Here is a 22,172-nt window from a genome sequence, read left to right on the forward strand (position 1 = left end):
CGTCCCGATGGACAGAGCTTTACAGTCGCGGGGCGCTGCCCGCTGCTTCCGGGGCTGCTGTCGCCCCGCCGCGCTGGTGCCCGGGGAGAGCGCACAGGGGCCGCCGCTGTAGTGTTCCTCCTTGTGCTTTTCTGTGCGCCCCGGCGTTGCTGATTCACCCCGGGTGGCCGCCTGCGAGACCCCGTGGGGCTGCTCACCCCCGCGGCGTGGGCTGTGCCGTGTGCGGAGCTGCGGGCGGCCCGGCGGGAGCTGCGAGGAAAGGGCCTCGGGCCTGTGCCAGGGCTCGCTGCGGCTTGGGAAGGTGCATGCCTGCTCTTTGCACACGCTGTAGTTGGGGAACTCTAGAGTTGGAGGCCTCTCTGGCTTAACTCACGGTGTTCCTTGGCTCCCTAGGGTAGTGGTCGTGGTATTGGGCTGCCAGAATTCTGGGCACGCTGGGACGGTGCTCTCAGACAGAGGGTTTGGATTTCGGGTGGTGCTCTGTGGAGCCAGGAGCTGAAATCAGTGATCCTTGTGGGTCCCTTTCAGCTTGGGGTATTCTGTGATTCTTTGTGCAAAATGTACGTTCAATGTGATGCAGTGTTATTGTTGATCTTGCCTGGAGGTGTGTGGCTGTGGGGAAACATCTTCCAACAGCAATAGTCACTTGTTTCTTTTGGGGGAGTGGGGTTTCAGTTCCAGCTGAAGAAACAAACTGATCTACATGTGCTTCACGATCCATTGGAAGAATGACAGATGACAAAGATGTGCTTCGAGATGTGTGGTTTGGAAGAATACCGACCTGCTTCACTCTGTATCAGGATGAGATAACTGAAAGGGAAGCTGAACCTTATTATGTGAGTATCACAAAGATAGCCGTGGACAGTCTGATCCCATGGTTCTGTTTGCTTCATTTAGTCACATTGCACATGCTGTTAGATGTGTAGGAAAAGCTTTTTTATTCATATTCCTGGAGCCTTCTGGGAGTACCTTATGACCATGCTGTGCAGGTCGTCCCTCTTCACAGCAGGTTCAAAAACTTAGGTTTGTTTCACCAGTGAGATTGGGTTACAACAGGTAATTAAGATCTTGAGAAACTTATGAGAAAGTTCAGTGAATAATTAAATGGAAGGCAGAGGCTGTACATACAAGCTCACCATGAGTGTATGTTCTTGAAGGTTCTTAAGAAGGGGGAGGACTTGTATGTTGCCTTCTTGCACAAATAGCTTCAGGTAGAGCTTTGTGCCATCTTAAACGCAAAAATTAGTCGTACACGTAATGTCAATTCATAAAGAATACTGTCTGCAGTTTTTCTTCTGCTTGTGGATAACTTCTGCTTGTTTTCTTTAAATGTTAGTAGCTAGGAGAGATCTAGTAGAAAAAGGACCTAAGGTGTCTTATCAGCACAGCGACTGGACTGATAGCTGACAATACTGACAATGGTGGTGGATGCATTTGAGTTGTAAGCTGAAGTGCTTTCTGTAATCACGTGCCTGTTTTTATAGAGTGCTCTGCAGTTTTCATCCTTTCTGCACCTTATAGGCATTTGATTGATAGGGAACGTTAGCTGTTTCAGTGAAACTTGAATTTGCAAAGTAACAAGTATGTGGGAGGGAAAAAAATCTTTTACTGAGTTTGTGATTCCAAAATCCTTCTATCTTGTCATATTTCATTCCATGCTTTATAGCAAGTACTAGTGGATAGAATAGTATTTAATTTATAGCATTTCTATTTTGTCATTTTCTGATTTACATGTGTCCTTAATGTGTCTTTTGAAACCTAATAAATCGTTAATGCTTTTCATTCAGGAATGATAGTGCTCAGCTCTCTGTGCCTTAGTTTCACCACTGGTGAAACAGAAGTACTTTCACTTCTCAACCATTTGCCAAATGCATCTGAAATATTCAGAAGTCTCTGACTTAAAACTCTTGAAAATATACACGTACTTTTAATGTGACTCTTACACAGTGTGCACAAGTTTTAGTATATAGACATGCAGTCTTAATCTGTTTAACATCAGTGTGAAAACCATAAAGCCACGTTATCTTATGTGTGGTCAACTTTCTAATCCTTAAGAGATAGTTTTAAGATGTCAGTGTCTCTTTTACTTAATCTACTTCAAGTGTGCACAGAAAATTTCAAGGCTTAACTCTTTATTCTGCAAAATCTAGTTATTCATATATCATAATTCTCAAATTTTAGGTTCTCCCTTTTGCAGATCATGGTGGAGCTGATAATATAGTTTTGCCTCTTGAAGGAACCAAGAATCGATTTTAAGATTTTACATCATGGTTGAGTTCTCATGGTTTCAATGTGCTTCTGTGTTAATGTGTTGGTTCTGATCTGGAGTGTGTTTCTGAAGCAAATGTTTGGTTTTTTCCACTTACTGTGCCCAGGTTTCTAGCACAGAACAGTTTCAGAGCCTCCTGACTGAGCCTTTTTCACACAAAGCTGAAGATGTACTTTGGGCCTGAGATCAGTCTGAGTTAGCTGCTAATTGATATTCAATTTATGGGATCAAAATGGAGCTGAATTGAAATAACCTGCTCTGAGCATATTTAGCAAACATTCTCAGCACTTGACACTAGTTTTTCTGCTTTACACATCCCCTGTTATCACACCTCAGTACCTGCTAAAGTAGATATAACCTCTGTGTTCCAGACTGCTTTTTGTAAATTGGAGGGAAATACTGGCATCATTATTCGTTTCAGTTTGAGTGGTGTAGTTGGATACCCTACTTATACGCATGTATCACTCCTGACATGTCTAACACAACATGGCATTGCATAGGAATAGCAGAGCTAATTTAAAATGATCTTGTCTGTCATTTTGGAAAGTAGTGACATCAAGACTCTTCAGCTCAAGTGAAGCACTGTGCTATTTCTACCTCTGCAGAGGTAGAATTCTCTGCATAGTTACGTTGCAAATAGATGTGTCAAGTTTCTTTAAAGTGGATGCTTACATTTGGAGTGGAAGTGTAGTTAGGAACATCTAGGTTGAACTGCTTTTATTGCTGAATGATCTGCTTTTTTCCTCAGTCCACAAAATGGCTACCATTTTGATTTAAAAATAGTGTACGGTTTGTCTTGATGCAATGAACAGTCAGAAGCAGCATGTACTGGGAGCAGAGTACTCATTGGCTGAGATTCATTGAGGTGTGAAGAACAAAATTATAATGGAATGCAGTCATAGCATGGTACTTAGCGCAAGGGACTAGCCGCTGCTGGATCACTCTTTATGCTTAGCAAATGTGAAAAGGATTGTTCTATTAAAATGTCTATAATAGTGAGCAATGTAAAGCTATTCTGAGTTAGGTTGCTGTATTTCTTTACCCTGGATGCACTGGTGATCAAACCAGTTTCTGTTAAATCTTGAATTCTTGTATTTTACCATGTTTTGCATGCTGCAAAGTGGTGGTTTTTTGTTGTTGTTGTTGTTAATGCAGGAAAAACCCAGGTATTATTTCTCAGTGAAGAATATATTGCAAGCATTTACTTAAGCATTAGGAATTCTTGCATTTTACTTAACTGGGAATGCCTTTTGTAGAGGTTATTGCAATTAAATGCTGTAGCAGTACATGATGTGCAAAAGGAAGGTGCTGCAGTTTGTGTAGTTTCAGAGATAGCATGTACTAAACTACTAGGATTCATTTTACCTTGTAATGGTTTTGAAGTTTTATTTTTCTTAATTTAATGAGAACTCCTAATCTTATTTCAGTTTGCTTTTTTTTCCCTCAACAGTTTTGTGTTGTTATTTTGATTTAAGCTGAGAGTATATGAATTGCGTGCATGTTTTTCACAACCCCTTTCAAAGACAGGGTCAAAGGCAGTTGATTATTGTTGGGTCTTAGTTTTAATCAAGAGCTAGTAATTTACTTTTATTTTAAAAAGGAGTAAATAATTCTACTGGGCATGGCCATTGACTTGCTGGGTGGCCAGCAGGACGAAGGATTGGGATAATGGACCCCCTTTACTCTACCCTTGTAAGGCCCAATATGGAGTACTGCATCGAGGTCTTGGGGCCTCAGCACAAGAAGTGGATAGAACTATTGGAGCAGGTCCAGAGGAGGGCCACAAAGATTGTTCAGAGGGAAGGAGCACCTCTCCTGTGAAGAAAGGTTAAGGGAGCTGAGCTGGGGTTGTTCAGCCTGATGAAGAGGAGGCTCCAGAGAGGCCTCATTGTGGCATTCAAGTGATTCAAGGGAGCTTATATGCAGGAACGAACCGACTTTGTTACACAGTCTAATAGTGATAGGACAAGGGGGAATGGCTGTAAACCAAAAGGGAAAATTTTAGGTTAGATGTTAAGAAGAAATTCTTTAATCAGAGAATGGTGAGACACTGGCGCAGATTGCCCAAAGAAGTTGTAGATGTTCCATCCCTGAAGGCATTCATGGCCAGGTTGGATCGGCTCTGGGAAGCCTGATCTAGTGGGTGGCAACTCTGCCCATGGCAGGGGGCTAGATCTAGATGACCTTTAAGGTTCCTTCCAAGTCATTCTGTGACTTATGAATTAAAATGAATGTGAATTTGAGTGTTCTTCATGTTCTCAAATGGTAATTTCATGATTGTTAACACTGAGTGATCTGTTTATCTGGTCTTCATTACTGTTACAGTGTTCAGTCTGATCCCAACAGGTCCCCGAATATCTATTCAGATTTATACCATGTACTGTACTTCAAGTTTATGCCAGCTTCTTGTTTTTATACCAAGAAGAAACACAAAATGAGGGTAAGGCACCTAACATTTTGGGAATTCTTGATGCTTAAAAGGAATTTACCTCCTTAGTGCTTTAGACTTATATTCAGTATTTTTGTAAGTTGATTGCTTGTAAAGGACAAAAACTGTTTAGGCCTTCCAAGCCGCAAAGCTCAATCGGAAGAGGGTTTTTCAGTCAGATTTGTTATGCAGCACAGTGAGTGGCAACCATTATACTAATATGCTATGGATCAACAGGCAGCATGGCAGAGTGAGTTGGTAGACAACTTGAATCATAGAATTGTCTGGGTTGAAAAGAACCATGATGATCATCCAGTTTCAACCCCTCTGCTGTGTGCAGGGTTGCCAACCACTAGACCGGGCTGCCCGGAGCCACATCCAGCCTGGCCTTGAATGCCTCCAGGGACGGGGCATCCACAACCTCCCTGGGCAACCTGTTCCAGCGCATCACCACCCTCTGAGTGGAAAAACTTCCTCCTAATGTCTAACCTAAATCTCCCCTGTCTCAGTTTAAAACCATTCCCCCTTGTCCTATCGCTATCCACCCTTGTAAGCAGTCGTTCCCCCTCCTGTTTATACACTCCCTTCAAGTACTGGAAGGCCACAATGAGATCTCCCCAGAGCCTTCCCTTCTCCAAGCTAAACAAGCCCAGTTCCCTCAACCTTTCTTCATAGGAGAGGTGTTCCAGACCTCTGATCATCTTGGTAGCCCTCCTCTGAACTCGTTCCAAGAGCTCTGCATCTTTCTTGTACTGAGGGCCCCAGGCCTGGACACAGTACTCCAGATGGGGCCTCACAAGAGCCGAGTAGAGGGGGACAATCACCTCCCTCTCCCTGCTGGCCACTCCTCTTTTGATGCAGCCAGAACATAGCTGGCCTTCTGGGCTGCCAGCACACACTGCTGGCCCATGTCCAGCTTCTCGTTCACTAGGACCCCCAAGTCCTTCTCTGCAGGGCTGCTCTCAAGAACACCTTCCCCCAGTCTGTATAAATGCCTGGGATTGCCCCGGCCCAAGTGCAGCACCTTGCATTTGGCCTTGTTGAACCTCATTAGGTTCTCGTGGACCCACTTCTCCAGGCTGTCCAGGTCCCTCTGGACGGCTTCCCTTCCCTCCAGTGTATCGACTGCACCACTCGGCTTGGTGTCATCTGCAAACTTGCTGAGGGTGCGCTCAGTTCCATTGTCTGTGTCATTGATAAAGATGCTGAAGAGCACTGGTCCCAAGACCAAGCCTTGGGGGACACCACTTGTGACTGGCGTCTACCTTGACATAGAACCATTGATCACAAAATCAGAATCTTGAATGAAATTGATCACAAACCAGAACTCCCATGGAAGGGGAAGAGAAAAGTAGAAGTGAGAAGATGAGGAAAGCCCCAAATAGAGTACTGTTCTGAAGATGTAAGTTGCAAAGTGATATTTGTTGTTTGAGAATGCTATGATTGGGTTGATTGGCACTAAAAACTGTTAGCTATATTACTTTCAGTTGACTTAATTTAGCCACGCAACTTAAAAAGATAGACAGAAGTAGAATGTGGAAATAATATTGGGAGTATCGAAGTACTGGTCTGAACGTAAACAGTATAGCCCCTTGGTAGGGCTGCTAAGTTGAGAAGATGCTGCAGATGCTCAGCATCTCTGAAAAACGGGTGGTCCATATTAATTTGGTTAATGGTTGGGTTTTGTGCTTCAAAGAGGCCCATTGGGAATGTTGGCAGCATTCTGTTAGATTCAGTGAAATGCTGATTTATTACTGTTTATGATCTCTGAGTATGTTGAGTCAAGAAGTAAATTGTTCTTCTAGGCTTCAAACTGAATTTAAGTATTTTACAAAGGAAGTTGGCCGTGCAGTTTAAGGCTTATGTCAACTATTGTTGTAATTGTTAACACTTTAATAATGGATGCATAGATTTCTTTCCTGTATGGTTGTGCCACATGCAGCATGCTGAAAATTGGCTTTTATAGCAATCCAAATGGGTCTTACCAGAACATAACAGCATTAATTTAACTTCAGATATCTCTCAGAAATAATAAGGTTTTAGTACCAAAAATATTTGGTTTTGATTAGAATTGCCTGGATTACTTTGTCTTGGGAACAGTCACTGATTATATCGTTGTTCAAGTCTTTGAGGTACCAAACAATTGTCACTTGTGTGTGAATGACCTCATTGGACGTGTTAAGATCGTTCACCTTTTAAAACTGAAAGCTGTGTTCAATTACATTGTGGAATTAGGCTCCTGTTAAAAAAAGCAGAAACAATCTAATGATGACAGTGAGAGAAACAGATTGACAAAGCTTTTATGTAAGCTTAAAATTTATTTTTTGAGAAGTATGCAGATTTGTAACCCAGTGCAGAATTAAATGAACAACAAATCCATTCTCTTTCATAGGAAGTTATTCTTGATTTACTGTCTGTCCTTCTCATTTCTGAATCTAATACTTATAATAATTTCTGGTATTGAGGCCAAAATACTTTGATAATATGAGCTTTAGCTGCTCTAGGATTTCTCCAACAACGTTCTAGCAGAGAGGAAGTTTTCTTTAAGGTAAAATATATCCTTACGTAATTCTTGAAGTCTGTATCACAAACATTCATATAAGATCCGCTATTATCTACTTACTATAAAGAAAATACTTTAAGAAGCATCAGTGGGAATGAATACCAATGGAAAACGAAAGTTTATTTTTCTCTAAATATGTGAAATAGAATCTTTATTTATTACTTAGCCCTGTTTTATTAGTAATTGGGAAATGAGAATAACTGTACAGGGTGTATACAGTTCACTTAAAAGCAAAGCTAAATCTTCTTTTACAAGGAGATTAATATTTTCTCGTTAGATGCTGAAATGCATACAGACTGTAAATGTCCAGTGCAGTTGTCGATTTACTGATTGATGCAGTCTGTTTGACCTTTATTACTGAGCACAATACCGTACTTTTAAGGGGGTTGGGAGTGCAGATAAAAAAAAAAAATGTGCACAACATTCTGTTTTGGATAGTGCATAACATTACACTTGAGAGGAAAAAAGTAATACACCAGAAAGCTGTAAGAAGATTTCTTATTTCAAATGATAGAATACTGACGCTTTTCTTGGTAGTTTGAAACCATTACTGTTTGTCCTGAAAGAAAGTAGATTTAAATTAGATGTTAGGAAGAAATCCTCTACTCAGAGGGTGGTGAGGCACTGGCACAGCTGCCCAGAGAAGCTGTGGGTGCCCCATTCCTGGAGGTGCTCAAGGCCAGGTTGGATGGGGCCGTGGGCAGCCTGAGCTGGGGAGTGGCAACCCTGCCCATGGCACAGGGTTGGAACTGCATGGGCTTTAAGGTCCCTTCCAACGCAAATGGTTCTATGGTTCTTCCTGATTTTAGTAGCTGGTCAGGTTAAGTACTGGAAGATTTGTAAATAGCCTTAGCTAACATGTTGAATTGGCAAATCAAGAGCAAAGAAATCAGAAATTGCCACCTACTGGAAATGTAAAACGCACTTGCAAACCAAGCCCTTAAGCAATTGATTTCAGTTATGTTTGGTTTTTTGATTTGTAGAAATTTCAATTTTGGCATATTGGCTGGTACACACTCACTTATTACGTTCAGTATGAAGTTCGAACATGTATTTATCTGTTCATATGAAAAAGTTAACTTTGTTCTTTGACCTGCTGCAATAGGGAAAAGCAGAAATTAGATTCTAGTCCTTTGCCTCCCACTACATTGAAAGAATGAAGCACTTATTTTGACCTCTTTTGTTAGACTAGTGGATGCTGCTATTGTGTAACTTTTAAATGCTTAATTTTGTAGCTTTTCATTAACCATTAATAAGAAAACCATCAAAAAGAAATCTTACCTTTAAGGGCAAAAAAAAAAATAGAACGCTGACTGAATTTTGGTTATGGAAATCCATAATTTACAGATGTTTCAGTAAATTTTTTGTATACCTAAAGGATATATATATATTTTTTTTCTTCCAGTTGCTTTTGCCAAGAATAAGCTACTTGACGTTGGTAACAGACAAAGTGAAGAAACACTTTCAGAAAGTAATGAGACAAGAGGAAGTTAATGAGATATGGTTTGAATATGAAGGTACACCGCTGAAATGGTGAGTTTAAGTTTGTGCCTTAACTCAATGTATTGTGTAAAGATTTTTGAGTTTAGCATGGTGTCAGTACTGTTCCTGAACTAACCACTTCATTGGGTTTCAAAGAAGGTGGAAGAGGAGGAAGGTAGGGAAAATGTTGATTGGGGGAAAAACTGAAGAAGGTTCAGTGTTGAGCAGACTTCTAATTATTCTGTTTGTAGCTCATTTATAAAAGACAGAGGCTGTGCTGCACGCTTGATTCTATTATTATTGTTCTGTTTTGTGGTCTGTGAAAAACACTTTTTTTTTTTTTGTCTGAGGGTTTGGAGAATCAGACTGATTCTATCTTGTTTGATTAGTTTTTATGAGTACTACATACCAGTTTTCTTTTTTCCTATTTCTGCTTTGAGTTCTGAAAAAACATTGAGAGCTGCAGTATTTGCTAGGCTCTAGGTTTAGATAGCATCTAAACTTTTGTTTCTTTGGAGCCAACCTACTGTAATGCTTGAAAACATGTTTGTTGGTTTTTTTCTCTGTTGCAGAAAAGTGAAAAAAACTAGTGTTTTTCATAGCTAGCTGGTGTAAAGCCAGCTTTAGGCATCTACACAAATTATTTGGAATTTAACAGTAATTGGTCTCTTGGGGTTCCATGGTGACCTTGTGATGAATACTGTCTTAAACTTGGTATCTTGCTATCTGTTGTCCAGCACATAGATAATTTTAGGTAGGAAATTTTTACTGAAGCTGTAACAAGAAAGGAAGGCCTTTTATTTCAACCAATATAGATCTGTATTTTCTGTAAGTCTTCAGATACCATGATATTTAAACCAGATTTTAAAAATAGTTAAATTATAGAATATAAGTATAGGATAAAAATATAAATTTTAATTTTAGAATTAGGTAGAGGTTGCAAACTGATGCAACATTGAAATGAAAATAAAGTAATTATGGTCTCTTAATTATGGCTCTGATAATGTGAAATCTAAGTATATGCTGAGAGAAACAGCTCCACTAATTTTAGTGGAGATGCTGGTCTATCAAAAATTCTATCTGTAAAACTCTGTTAGTATAATAGTAATCCCCTAAATAGCTGAAGCTAATTTCAGGGAAGACCAAAATACCAGAACTGAGAATTAGTTGAGCTGGTAGTTTGTAGAGAGAGAATATCAGAGTGTTAATGCTTAATTCTTGTAAGTTTTACTTCTGTGTTCTGAATCAAGCAGAGCACCTCCTCTATGAGGACAGGCTGAGAGAGCTGGGGCTGTTCAGCCTGGAGAAGTTTTCTGGGAGGCATGATAGCAGTCTTTCAGTATCTAAAGGGGGGGCTATGAGAAAGAAGGGGACAGACTTTTTAGCGGGGTCTGTTGTGATAGGACAAGGGAAAATGGTTTCAAACTAAAAGGTAGGAGATTTAGACTTGATATAAGGCAGAAGTTTTTTATGATAAAGGCAGTGTAACACTGGAACAAGCTGCCCAGAGGGATGGCGAATGTCTCCATGGATGGAGAGTCCAGAGGCAGGCTGGATAGGGCTCTGAGCAACCTGATCTAGCTGCAGGCATCCCTGTTCATTGCTGGGGAAGCTGGAAGGGACCTTTAAAGGTCATCTAATCCAACTCAAATATTTGATTCTGTGATTGATTGTAATATTTCTAATTACTTAGTTTACTCTGTAAGGTCATTTTTCTTGCCATCTGCCTTGTGTCATATTTGGCTGAGATGCAGAGTATGGCTTTTCAGCTGCAGCTCTTCTGTTTTGTAGTGAGTACAGAAAAAGTTTGAAACAGTTTCAAATTCATGCTCTGCTCTACTCAAACCGTGCTCTTGGAAGAAAGTGCAGTTCTCCCTGTTTGGAGTTCCAGGAGGTGCCTGAGGCCTCCTGTCAGATTGTTGGGGCTCAGGAAGAGGAGCTCTTTGCCCACAGGTGTGTGCTAGGGGAAAGCCTGTGTATAAGGAGTTGCCAGAAGAGGTCAGCAGACTCCATAGCAGCAGAGATAAAAGACAATGGATCAAATATTCTCAGGCATCCTGCAGTTACAGGAGCTTAAGCCTGTAACTTCATTGAAGGAAATGCAGGCAGATTCTGTGCTTCATGGATTTGGAAAATAGTCTCCCAAGATGGGAAAGGAGTAGAAGCATGTAATTCTTGGCAGCAGGAGGAAGGCTCCTTCTCCACCTGCATTTCTGTAATTCATTTCTCATTTTAAGATCTCTTTTGTAGCTGTCACACCTTACCACTTGCTTTCTACCCATATCCATTAATTTCTCATTTGAATGTGGGTTGTTATTCACACCCCTTATGCTCATAGTTGAAGGCCTTACGCACCACGCTGGCCAACCTGAAGGCAAAGATACTTTTGCCCCACTTAGGTGTTTCCCACCTCTCCCTTGCAGACTTTTATCCTTAAGGAGTGTCCTGTGATTGTAAAAACTAAGATCCTGTTGCCACACGAGCTGCACAACTAGTTACTGACATGCATTTATGTCTCCCTTGGGCATTTCTCTTTGGTGAAATAGTGGGCATGCCACCTAGTCCCTGAAGCTGTGTATCACTTTTGATATATTCAAGATTTCCCTCTTCACCAATTACCATTTGTGCCTATGTGAATAAACAGCAGGGACTAGTTGTCCAAGTTTAGGACAAAACGTGCCAGTCTCCTGCTTGCCAAGAAGTTGCAGATAAACCTTCCTAATAGCAAGTGAAGTTGGCAAGTGAGGCTTGGAGTCCCATCTACTGTAGGAGTGAATCTCCTATCACTATTACTGCTTTCTTTTTAGTGTGGATGTGCTGTTCAGGTTGCTCTGTGGTTTCCCTGGAATTTCCAGCTCCCTGTCTGCCACTGGAGCGCTAATTGCAGGTGGAGATGGGGCCTATCTTTCCTTGCCATAGCTCAGAACCTCTAGTCTTCCTCATGTTGTGAGTCTCCATTTGGTTCTCCAGTGACTGCAGATCCACCTTCTGTGCAGCTGGGCATTCAGGATCTCATCTCTGCAAAGTCTAGGTGAAGGTACCGTTAGTGTTCTATCTTCCCTGACACTAAGCAGTCCACTGGCCTCCCACAGCTCAGCTTGTTGACAGCTCCTCCTCCATCAACGCATCCCTCTGTAGGCAGGGCTGTCACCTCTGCCTGCACTAGCCCTCAGGAGAGATCCCAAGCACTCTTGGCAGCTTCTCTTGACAGCTTGAGACCTCTTTCAGAGGCTCAGGCTAAGTGGAGGCATCTGATACACCAAGGGAATTTTCTTCAGTGGGTGCTGGGCGAGTGCATCCTGTACGTTGCAACTGTCCTTGTGTGCAATTGCTGAACTTCAGTGGAGTTTCTGTCCCTCTTCTGTGAATTATGCTCTAGGCCTGGCAGTTATGTGAGGCGTCTGTGGTACCAGTGGAATGGATGCCTTACCCTGCCTAGTTAGGAACTGGCTAAAGACAGGGCCAGAGCACCATTTGATCGCTACTCATCTGTCACTTTCAAAAGGACTAAAGTTCTTAAAATTGTGTTTTCAAGGGCATCTCTCACACCTTGAAACCACCTTCTGTGTAATAACAAAAGCAGTAATAAATAGAGAATGGCTAGAAGTCAGTGCTGTTCTACTTCTATGGACCAAGGTCTTTCCAGAACCAACCATTATTCTATGCAACGTTTGTGTTTTTTTTTTAATGAGACTTTTTGGTCTCTAAAATGTTTTTTTCGTATTTTCCCCCCACTTTTTTTTTCCTTTTCCATTGGGAAATTATAGTCTTTAGTTAAGACCAGTTTGATTTCCCCAGTCCCACGTGGTGGGGTTGGGGGGGAATTGGTTTTATTTTTTAATTATTTTTGGGTTGTTTTTTTTGTGGGGGGGGGGAAGGGGGAGGGGGAGGGTGTAAAATATTACTTTTGTGGGTTGGATGTTTCCCTTAGCTCCTGCCCTGTTTTTCTCCTTTCTTTGGTGGTAGCAAATCTTTAAAGTCATGCTTGGGTTTTTGGATTGTGATTTTTTTTAATTACTGTTACTGTAGGTTCCTGAGAGCATCTGCATGTTTCTGTAATTGCAATGAATGTTTTTCAAATAAAGGTTCAGAAACAGCATCACAGCAGTACTGCTGGATGCAAGATCTTTAATGAGGGAATACTGATCCTTGACACAAGGTAGATGCACTCTTAAGAATGGAGTTTGAAGGAATGTTACTCTTTTTCATTTCGTTTACATATTGACAAGTCCTCTTTTTTTCCCCATTTCCTTCTTAATGCCTCTCTTAATTCTCTGTCTTGGTTAAGAAATAAAGTTTTATTATGAAGGAAATATAAAGAATAGCTTTTATCTTATGTGGAGCGCTATTGTTTACAGACTCTTAAAAATGCTTGTAACTGCATCTCAAAAATAAATGAAATACAGCATTATGTACAGGCATTACTTAAGGCTTCTGTGGGCTTCAGATTAAATGCCAGTATGTAAACTGGAATTTGAAGCAGGAAGAGTCTTACCTGTCATTACTGAATTACTCCTGTTGTGAACCTTACTCATAATGTGAGACTTCATTTCTGAACAGAAAATGATTTTTCTCATGGTCTGGTGTCATCATCAGTCTCAGGTGTTCAGCTGTGAACTAAGTGATTTTAGGGCTGACCTCTTCAAGATGAAAAGCATATATAATCTGTGCAAAGCACAAGGATTTTACTTAGAAACTTGATTACGTTTATTTTGTTATTTTTGCTTGATAGAAAATAGATGTAGGCCAGTAATGGTTTGGTGTCTTTTGTAGCTATATATAATATAAATTGAAAGTTTTTTCTCATGTTCATGTAATTTTCAAAGGAAATCGGATTTTTGTTACCTACTGCACCTGGAAAAGCACTTTTGCTGAAACCCTGCTGAAGAACTCAATTCATGATTGGCAGTTAGTAAAATGCCTTAGTGATAATGCTCAAGTTTTTACCATTGAATCTGGATAAATCTGTATGTAGTTATCTGTATGCTTTATCCCCCCTCCCGTAAGGAGAAAACAGTTATAGATCTCGGTGTATTTCCCCTGTTCTCTTAAGAAGTTCCAAATGCAATAGATAAGTTCAGGAATTGTGCCCTTCTATTTTGTTAATTCTGCTGTTGTGTTTTTGGCATGGTTTTACATGGGTTTACCAGTAGAGGGTGCCAAAGTCCTGTTTATGACAGTTTAGCAAGTGAGGGAATTGGCTCTACACAGGTGCTTTTAGAGTAATACTCTGTTACTGCTTTTCTGGACTTCTGAGACTCATTCTTGCTCGACTCTGTGTCTTCTATTCAATTCTATTTAATTTATTGGAGCTGCTGAGTTTACAACTAAGTGTATGCTTATCTTTGTAGGATCAGAAAAATAATAAGATCTTTTCAGTTTGTTGAATTTTTTTTTTTTTGAAAGAAAAGAGAACAGAGCTTTTCATATTGACTGGAAGTTTTATGTATGTGATAGATGTGACTTGCATTGCTGGAGACTGCATCTTCTAATGAATTTAAAAGGGGTGAAGTTACAAGACAAAAGTGAATATTTGGAGAGAGCGGCTTTGTATGTGTTCTCTAGTTGAGAATACCATTGAAATTCAGAACTCTAATCTGTTTTTCCTCCCCTTGATTTGATAGTAAAGATGAAGAGATCACCATCTATCTTTTTTTTTTTTCTTTTGATCCTTTCTACAGATAAGTCATTTAAAAAATTCTGCTGCTTATTCTCCACTGACAACAGGCAGCTGGGAGAGAGAAGGCATGTTAAGGGTCAATGTGGGATAAACTTGTGTTTTTCAAATGCCTGAACAACTTTTGTCAGAACAGCTAGTGCTAACACTGTTGAGCTTCTTAACTGAAAATACTGTTCTGAAGGATTTCACAGGGCAGCTGTAGACTGCTTATGCTGTTGCAATGCTAGCAGTGTTTTATGCGCATGGCATTGGGACCACTGGTTTAGGTATTGAATATGTGAATTCCAGGCCTGATTTTACTGTGAACAGTAAGTCAATTATACCTGTCTGTGTAAATTTTTTTCTGAGTAAACAAAAATGAACACTGTGGGAATAAAACAGCTAACTTATTTATGTAGATATTCTGTTTTATGTAGAATTAAATGCACAGTTTTGGTGTTCATTTAATCTTTTAATTTTCTAGGCATTACCCAATTGGTTTGCTGTTTGATTTGCATGCGTCAAATACAGCCCTTCCTTGGAGCATCACAGTGCATTTCAAGGTAAAATTGAAATACACCTTAGATTAAGATCAACTGAGCATAGAATTACGTGAAATTCAGAAGTAATGAAAAAGTTTCATATTTGTTCTTATTTTACAAACAGATAGATGGTAGGACTTTCTGATGAGGAGAATATTTGTTCTTCAGGAAATGTGTAAAATTTCCTGAAAATCTACAGTTATTTTCCATGAACTTGTATGTGCTTTCAAAATGACCTTCTTTTGAAAATGATTCTGTTATAATTTGAAAGTCCAAAATTGTTTTTCAAGGTAAGTTGTGAGATTGTATCAGTACAGCTGAGTGGATAAAAAGGAAGAACTTTCCATAACACTTCTAATTCAGTCAATTCAAGTTGACTTGAGAAGTACTCATCCCTTTGGGCACATTAACATAGATATAAGATACTGCAGAAATCCTTGAAGTCGGGGAGTTGCTGTCGTTCTTTGAAGTTGTACTTCATGTAGGTCCCCTTTAGAGAACTGAGTGAAATGAGTTTGGTCTTGTGGCAGTTTAGTCACAGGAGAGACGTTACTTTGATTACGCATCGTAAAACCATTAGGTACGACTTCATGGCACTACTGATCTTTGCTCAGAAGAGAACTTGTGCCAGATTCTTTCATGCTCTGAAATGCATTGAGAAGGTGGTACCAGGTATGTTGTGAAGTCAGAACCACAAGCAGAAATCATGATGTTTAACTATGAAATGTTGGTTTGTTGTTGTACTACAGAGGTATAAAAGAAACAATAAAATAGGAAAGCATGCAAAGGAAAGTGTTAAGTTTGACTTCAGTGTGTGAGATTTGAGCATACTGGAAGGCATACTGGGAAGCAGTGGTATTGAATGTTTTCATTCAAACTGTTCCTCTTGTGAAGATGTTTTACAAATGATCTTTCCAATAGCAGTAGTGTGATTCTTTTTAGATGTATACACTGGAATTCTGTGTTCTTATGATTATGTAATTTTGCACGCTGAAACTTTAAAAGTGAATGAATGTAAAGATAGGGATGTTTTTGAAACCATTATAATTGCTACACTTCTGATATATGTCAAAGAGGGGTGGGGTAAAGAAACTTCCCTACAGTTTCTTCAAAACAGCTTGGTGTCTAGTTTCATAGATTGTGATTTAGTTGTTGCACATTCTGAGAGCTCTGGAAGACTAACAGTGACATGAGAGGATGTTGCTATCCCAGAGTAGAGCTGTCTTGAGAAATGCAGCACCCCAATAATTTTCAGTTTCCTGTATTGATGAAAACTGACTTCAACTGTCTTTATATTGCTGCTTGCCAAGAGATCAGCTAATTTAAGTTTTTCTCAAAGGGATACATTACAGATCAGCAGAAATAACTTACTGCTAAGGAAGTGTTATTTTAGAAGTTTTTGTAACTTAGTTTTTAAAAACATAACACCTTGGATTAAGCACCTGTTTAATCTCTTCTGCTGATTTTGATGTAATTTGAAAGCTTGTCTAAATTAGCCCACCTTAATGCTTAAACTGAAAACATAACCAAAATGTATCAAAGTATGTCAAAATCTTGAAGGCATTTTCATGTGCTATAATTCTTTACAGTTTGAAGAGTCTAGGTGGATTGCTGCCTGGATTATTCTTTTCATTTGTGTGTAGTTAATCTTCAAAGAACCATATATTTCATTTATTTTAGCTACTGTTAGATTTTTTCCGTGCTTTAATTTTTGCTGCCGTGGCTTTCTTCTTTCTTTTACGAAAGTATGCAGGCAAATAAAACAATTATTCCTTTTGTTGAAGAAAGAATTTATTCGTATCTGCTACTGGTATGCAATAAGACAGCATTGATTTGTATCTCTAGTAAAACTGAACTGTAGTTGTCTTAAATAGTCATACTTGATGTACCTGAACAGAGAACTAAGGTTCGAGAATCCTGTGAAATTGTAGTCTGGGAAGTTGCTTCTGTTATTAAGTTATGGCTTTATGGAAAAGTAGGAAATTGTATCCTTTCGCATTAAGTTCAGCATGTGTAGCATTACTCATGTTCTCAGCGTGGTAACCAGCTCTCTGGATTTTGGGTAGTTGGCAGGAAGTGATGAACTACTCTGGAAATGCTATTGCTAGAAGAGGAAGGTAAATCAGGTATGCTGGGTGAAAGGCAAACAACTTTACTCTGCTGAAGCCCTTACCTGCTGGCCCCTGCTTTTCCATGGGTGACCTGGTATAGAGGAGAGGTTCCAACTGCTTTTGTATAGCATTAGGTGTCTTCTGTTCTTGGTTTTCTTAGTTCAAAATAGGGTCTGATGGACTGAAAAGGAAGTGCTTTTCCATGTAGAACATAAATTATGGAAGTTAGGAGACATTGTGAAAACCAGAAGTATAAGTGAGGTGTGGGGTTTGTTTTTTTTCTTAATAAAAAGATTTTCTCCAAGAAAGGACTGCTGATGGTAACTAAATACAAACACACGGACCTTTCTACTGCCACTGGCATTTAATGCTGTATTATTGGTGTAATTTTCTGGAAAATTACCTTGATGCTGACTGTCACTGTATAAGCAGGTGTTTTGTGAACTCGAACGGATACATAAATCTGGGTGGAATGGAGTTACGAAACCATACTACTGAAACTATGCTATGGTTTTGGATCAGTTCTATATAAGAAGTTACTTAGTGCTCCTGTCTGTACAGATGATACTTTCCTCTTTATGACTAAAATTATGCTGTGAATATCTACTGATACGTGAAGCAGAACTTCAGCTTTCTAAGACAATCCTGGCCAACTCTTAATAACCTATCTTTTAAAGATATAGAGTGAATAGGACATCAGTAATAGGAGTATTTGAATTAAAGCTGCCAGTGAGATCTCTTAAAACTTTTCGCAAATCTCATAGTTGCGTAACTAGAGGTGACTACCAGCTTGTTTATGATTGTCTGTTTCTTCAGGGAACTGAGTCAAGTTATTTACATTTCACTATTTCCTGTATAGGCAAGTAGAACTTAACAACAAACAAGAAAGCTTTGTACTCAAACTATGTAACACATTCTTCTTCTGTGCCCTATTTTATATAAGTGAGGATGCCATATTTCATGTTGATAGTCTCATGTAGGTAAAATTTAGTATGTCTCTAGTTAGATGTAGCAGTGTTGTTTTTATAAGTTACCTCTTTTGTGTTTGGGTTTTTCAGCTTCTACTCACAGTACCGAATAGGAATGTGCCAGTGTTTTTGATCTAAAGGAAAAGAGATAATGCCAAGATCATGGGAATGTCTTCCAGCGTGTTACCACTTAGAACCTGGGAAAGTGAATCATCTTACACCTTTGTACTACTTTCTACTAGTTCAGCTTGCTTTGATCAGTTGTAAATATCTCCTTGCTATTCTGTAGACCACGCTGTGTATGTCCTTTAGAACACATCCCCAAGGAGCGACATTTGCTATCATTTGAAATTCATTGAGGGAAAATCAGCATGGAGATCTTTGTCTGTAGGGAAAAGCTTGAATATCTTTTTAAAGACCTGGCAGTTCAGTACTTAGACACATGTAACTAGATAGTTCTTGAATTTGTTGTCTTCTCAAAGCTAGCTAAACCTTAAACTTTAAACTGTGAAAGTCAGTTTGTAGGTTTCCATATTGCTTGACTTTAGGTACATTTGTTCTTTGATCTTTTTTGGGGGATGAGAGTGTCTTGCTTTGAATTCTTGCATGTAACAAACTTTTTTGATCTTGAGATGTAATATTTCTGATTGTTCTTCTCTTCTGAATTGGTTATGAGAATACACTTCATTTGAACAAGTTAGTTAAACTTCTAAAAGTATTTTACTGGCTCTTGCAGGTGTCAGCTGGCAAAAACAATCCCAGTAATGTATTCCATTCATCTTGAAACCCATTATGCTTAGACACTCAGCGTTGTAGGATCTAAAGACAGTGAACTTTGCTCTGGAAAGATGACTTTTATTTCTTGCTTGTCCTCTCTAAAGTCTTTATACTTGGCCGTACTGATATGAGAAACAAGCTTTACTTATGTCCTCTGTTTTCTAGTCAGCTCTATGCCCATCGGTCTGAAGTAACTGTAGCACTTCATTGTCAAGTTAGATGCTAAACGATGTATACTTTCAGGGGAAAGAAATCCGCAGTCTTCTCTTCCCATTGTATTCGTGGTTTGGGAAGATAATCCTCTTCTTGATGCACAGATTCCAGAGTCAGGGTTCAGCATCATAGAGAAAACACTGTGTGAAATATTAAGCCTAGAGAAGGGAGGAATTTGGGGATCTTACAATATTTGTTAATACCTGAGGGGAGGGTGCAATGAGGACAAAGCCAGTCTTTTTTTAGAGGTGCCCAGTGGGCGCAAACTGGAACACCAGGAGATACTTCTGTGCTGTGCAGGTGATAGAGCACTGACATAGGTTTCCCAGAGAGGCTGTGGGGCCTCCTCCTTTGAGATCTTCAAAACCACCGGGACATGGGCCTGGGCACCTTGCTCTGGGTGTCCCTGCGCAAGCAGGGGGTGTGCTAGGTGGACCCAGAGATCCTTGTCAACCCCAGCGGTCTGTTGATTCAGAAATTCTCTAAACTCTCTTCAGTAACCTAATGAAAGGGAAACTATTGTTCTTATCCTTCCAGAAAGGGCTATCCCCAACTCCTTCATATTGCCAGTTGTTAAAGGAGGAGGGAAGGTATGGCTTTCTCCGGTAGAATGCTGTTCCTACTGTGACTTGTTAACTATGTTGTAAAACCCTTTGAAAAATCTCCTGTTATATGTATTTCCAAAATGGTTTTGACAGTCCTTACGAAAGCTTTTTTCTGAACAGCTAATTTCTGATGGGTTAAGAGGAAAAAGCCTCTTGTAGAATAAGAGATGAGAAATATAAAAACATAGAAGTATGTGGCAAGACCATATTACAAAGGAGTGTACTAATGTTACTGCTTTGGCTTGATTCCAGGAGTTGTGCTATGCAGTGTAGTCAATAAGCAACTGTGAAAAGGGAGTGGATATGGAGGGGATAAAACATGCAGGGTTTTTAAACTTTAGAAGTCTAAACGGGATGGATTTCTGATACCGAATACTTGTATTTTAAGATGGCAAATTATACTGTCAATAAAAAAAACTACACCTATACCTACACAATGATAAGTTTCTGAGTAGTTAATATCCAAAGGCATCTCTTTTGTACCTGAACAAGATTAGTACTATACTTCCTCAGTAGGTGAATAAGGAAAGGCAGTTATCACTTACTGAGTAATAATTGTACATCTGCAATGTTGAATGCACTGCACCAATGCTAATAAAATAAAAAGGATATGGAATCATGTTACACAGTCTAACAATAGACATGTGTATTAAGTAAAATTGGACAAAGATTTCCAGCATCTTTGAGAATAAATATTTGCTAATGGCCTATATGCTATAATTCATATATGTGGATGATGATAGCTCGAGGAAACTTTTTCTACATAAACTTCATTGAGAAGTGGTAGGAATTGCTAGAGAATTGAGCATATGCTTGAAAGCATAATTAAAACACTTTCCTGAATTTGGGAGGTACGAAAGGGCCTAAATACATCTAGCTATGTATTTAAATGTTCAGGTTGAGGTTGAGTAATTTAGAGTAATTTCTAGTTCTACAGAAAATTGTTCAACTTTAATTTTTTTGAACATTTTTCACTGCTAAACCTTTCTTTCATCAGTGAGAAAATAGATGTTATCTTTAATAAGTAGAAAGTTGAAGTCTGCTTCTGTTGTATAAATATAAACTGGATTAAAATCTTTTATTCTTTGTCTTCTGAGGTCTGTGATACATTTATTTCTCTTGATCTATCTTTCTCTTTGTAGAATTTTCCGGAAAAGGATCTTCTACACTGCCATTCTAAGGATGTGATTGAAGCTCATTTTATGGCTTGCATAAAAGAAGCAGATGCTTTAAAGCACAAAAGTCAAGTCATCAATGAGATGCAAAAAAAGGATCATAAGCAACTGTGGATGGGGTTACAGAATGGTAATACACTGCATCAAATGTTAATTATGTTTAGTACTACTGTGCTAACAAACATTTTAGGTTTAAGTAATGTCATGGAAAAGATCTACCTTATAAAAAAAACAAAACAAAAAACAGTAATTATGTGATAGCCCAAAAGTATTGGGGTATTCAGGGAACTTGAATTGGGTCAGGAATTGAATTGAGTCATGACTGTTTAAACAAAACAAAACCAAACCAGCAACAAAACAAAATGCTTATTGTACTTTCGTGCAACTGGTGGTCACACCTGGGGTGGTAAGTGGTGTTCACCTTAACTATCTTTGATTGTAAAAGAGAAATAGCTCTCCTCTAACTTTTGCTGAGGGATTGTCATTGATAGACAATAAATACGGACTTTCAGTAAACTCCCCTTGTAGGTTAATAATTTTACTCCCTCCACCCTCGCCAAATTTTAGTTTTTATTCCTGGTATTACTGTGGCTTTCGCGAAGGCCTTTCATTGGTGAGTACTGACTTGGAAAAAATCAGCAAAATAATGCAGAACAGAACATTATGAAATAATTAATGCTCTTCCTTTAAACAGAGGGCATGAATCTATATTGAAGTGTAAAACATAACTTAACTTGTTATCAGTGTCTCTTCCTGCTTAACATGGTTATCAGAGGCCTGTAGGTTGAAAAGCTGTGTATAGGTTTCAGAAGCTACTGACTGGTAAAATAATTTTCAGTATGTTTTCCTGATCTCTGAAGTTGTTGTTACTATCATTGCTGGTAAATTTATGGAAGATTTAAGGGTTAACATGTTTAACTATGTTGAGCTACTAAACAGTTAGAATTAACTTCTTCCCATGTCTTAAAATTAAACAGGAAAAAATCTGAATGCAAGAAGACTTGAGCCATATGTTTGCTTTAGACAGTGAGGTGTCAAATTATTTTGGGTTTGGTGTGTTTATTTAATGAATGTGGGTTTTCTAATTCTTTTTTCTGTTAAGTGGTAAAGGTACTTCTGTAATAATTCTGAATTCTGCGTGCTTACTTAGAAACTCTGGTTTCCAATAGTGATTTAATTGAAGCAGTGTTATAAATTGAAGGGTTATCTTAACCTGACATTCTGACTAATAAGATCTTGAGAGGTGCATGAAATATGTGCAAAATTTGTTGGGTAAAAATGAATTTTATCTGGTTCAATTCAAAGTATTTTAACTGCTTGAGAGACTGTTTTGTGTAGATATGGACAGCAAACTGACTGATGTAAATTTACAACGAGTAT

At 39.1% G+C, this 22,172-nt stretch overlaps 1 protein-coding gene across 4 annotated transcripts in view; it reads left to right on the forward strand.

Annotated features, from left to right (window-relative positions):
* ATG5 (autophagy related 5) overlaps window positions 1-22,172 on the forward strand; it is a 76,351-nt gene that overhangs the window by 153 nt on the left and 54,026 nt on the right. For 2 of the 4 annotated variants that reach the window (XR_002436347.1, XM_021389579.1), the window contains exons 2-5: window positions 676-836; window positions 8,666-8,793; window positions 14,886-14,964; window positions 20,760-20,922. Coding sequence is in view for 3 of the 4 variants with exons in the window: in XM_021389579.1 (XP_021245254.1) it covers window positions 729-836; window positions 8,666-8,793; window positions 14,886-14,964; window positions 20,760-20,922 (478 nt within the window). In the remaining variant the exon portion in view is untranslated. Of the gene's footprint in view, window positions 1-38; window positions 302-664; window positions 837-8,665; window positions 8,794-14,885; window positions 14,965-20,759; window positions 20,923-22,172 lie in introns of those variants that run through there. The other 2 variants (XM_021389581.1, XM_021389580.1) reach the window with 2 other exon arrangements.

The sequence above is a fragment of the Numida meleagris genome, chromosome 3 (assembly GCF_002078875.1).
Source record: "Numida meleagris isolate 19003 breed g44 Domestic line chromosome 3, NumMel1.0, whole genome shotgun sequence".
NCBI lineage: Eukaryota > Metazoa > Chordata > Aves > Galliformes > Numididae > Numida > Numida meleagris.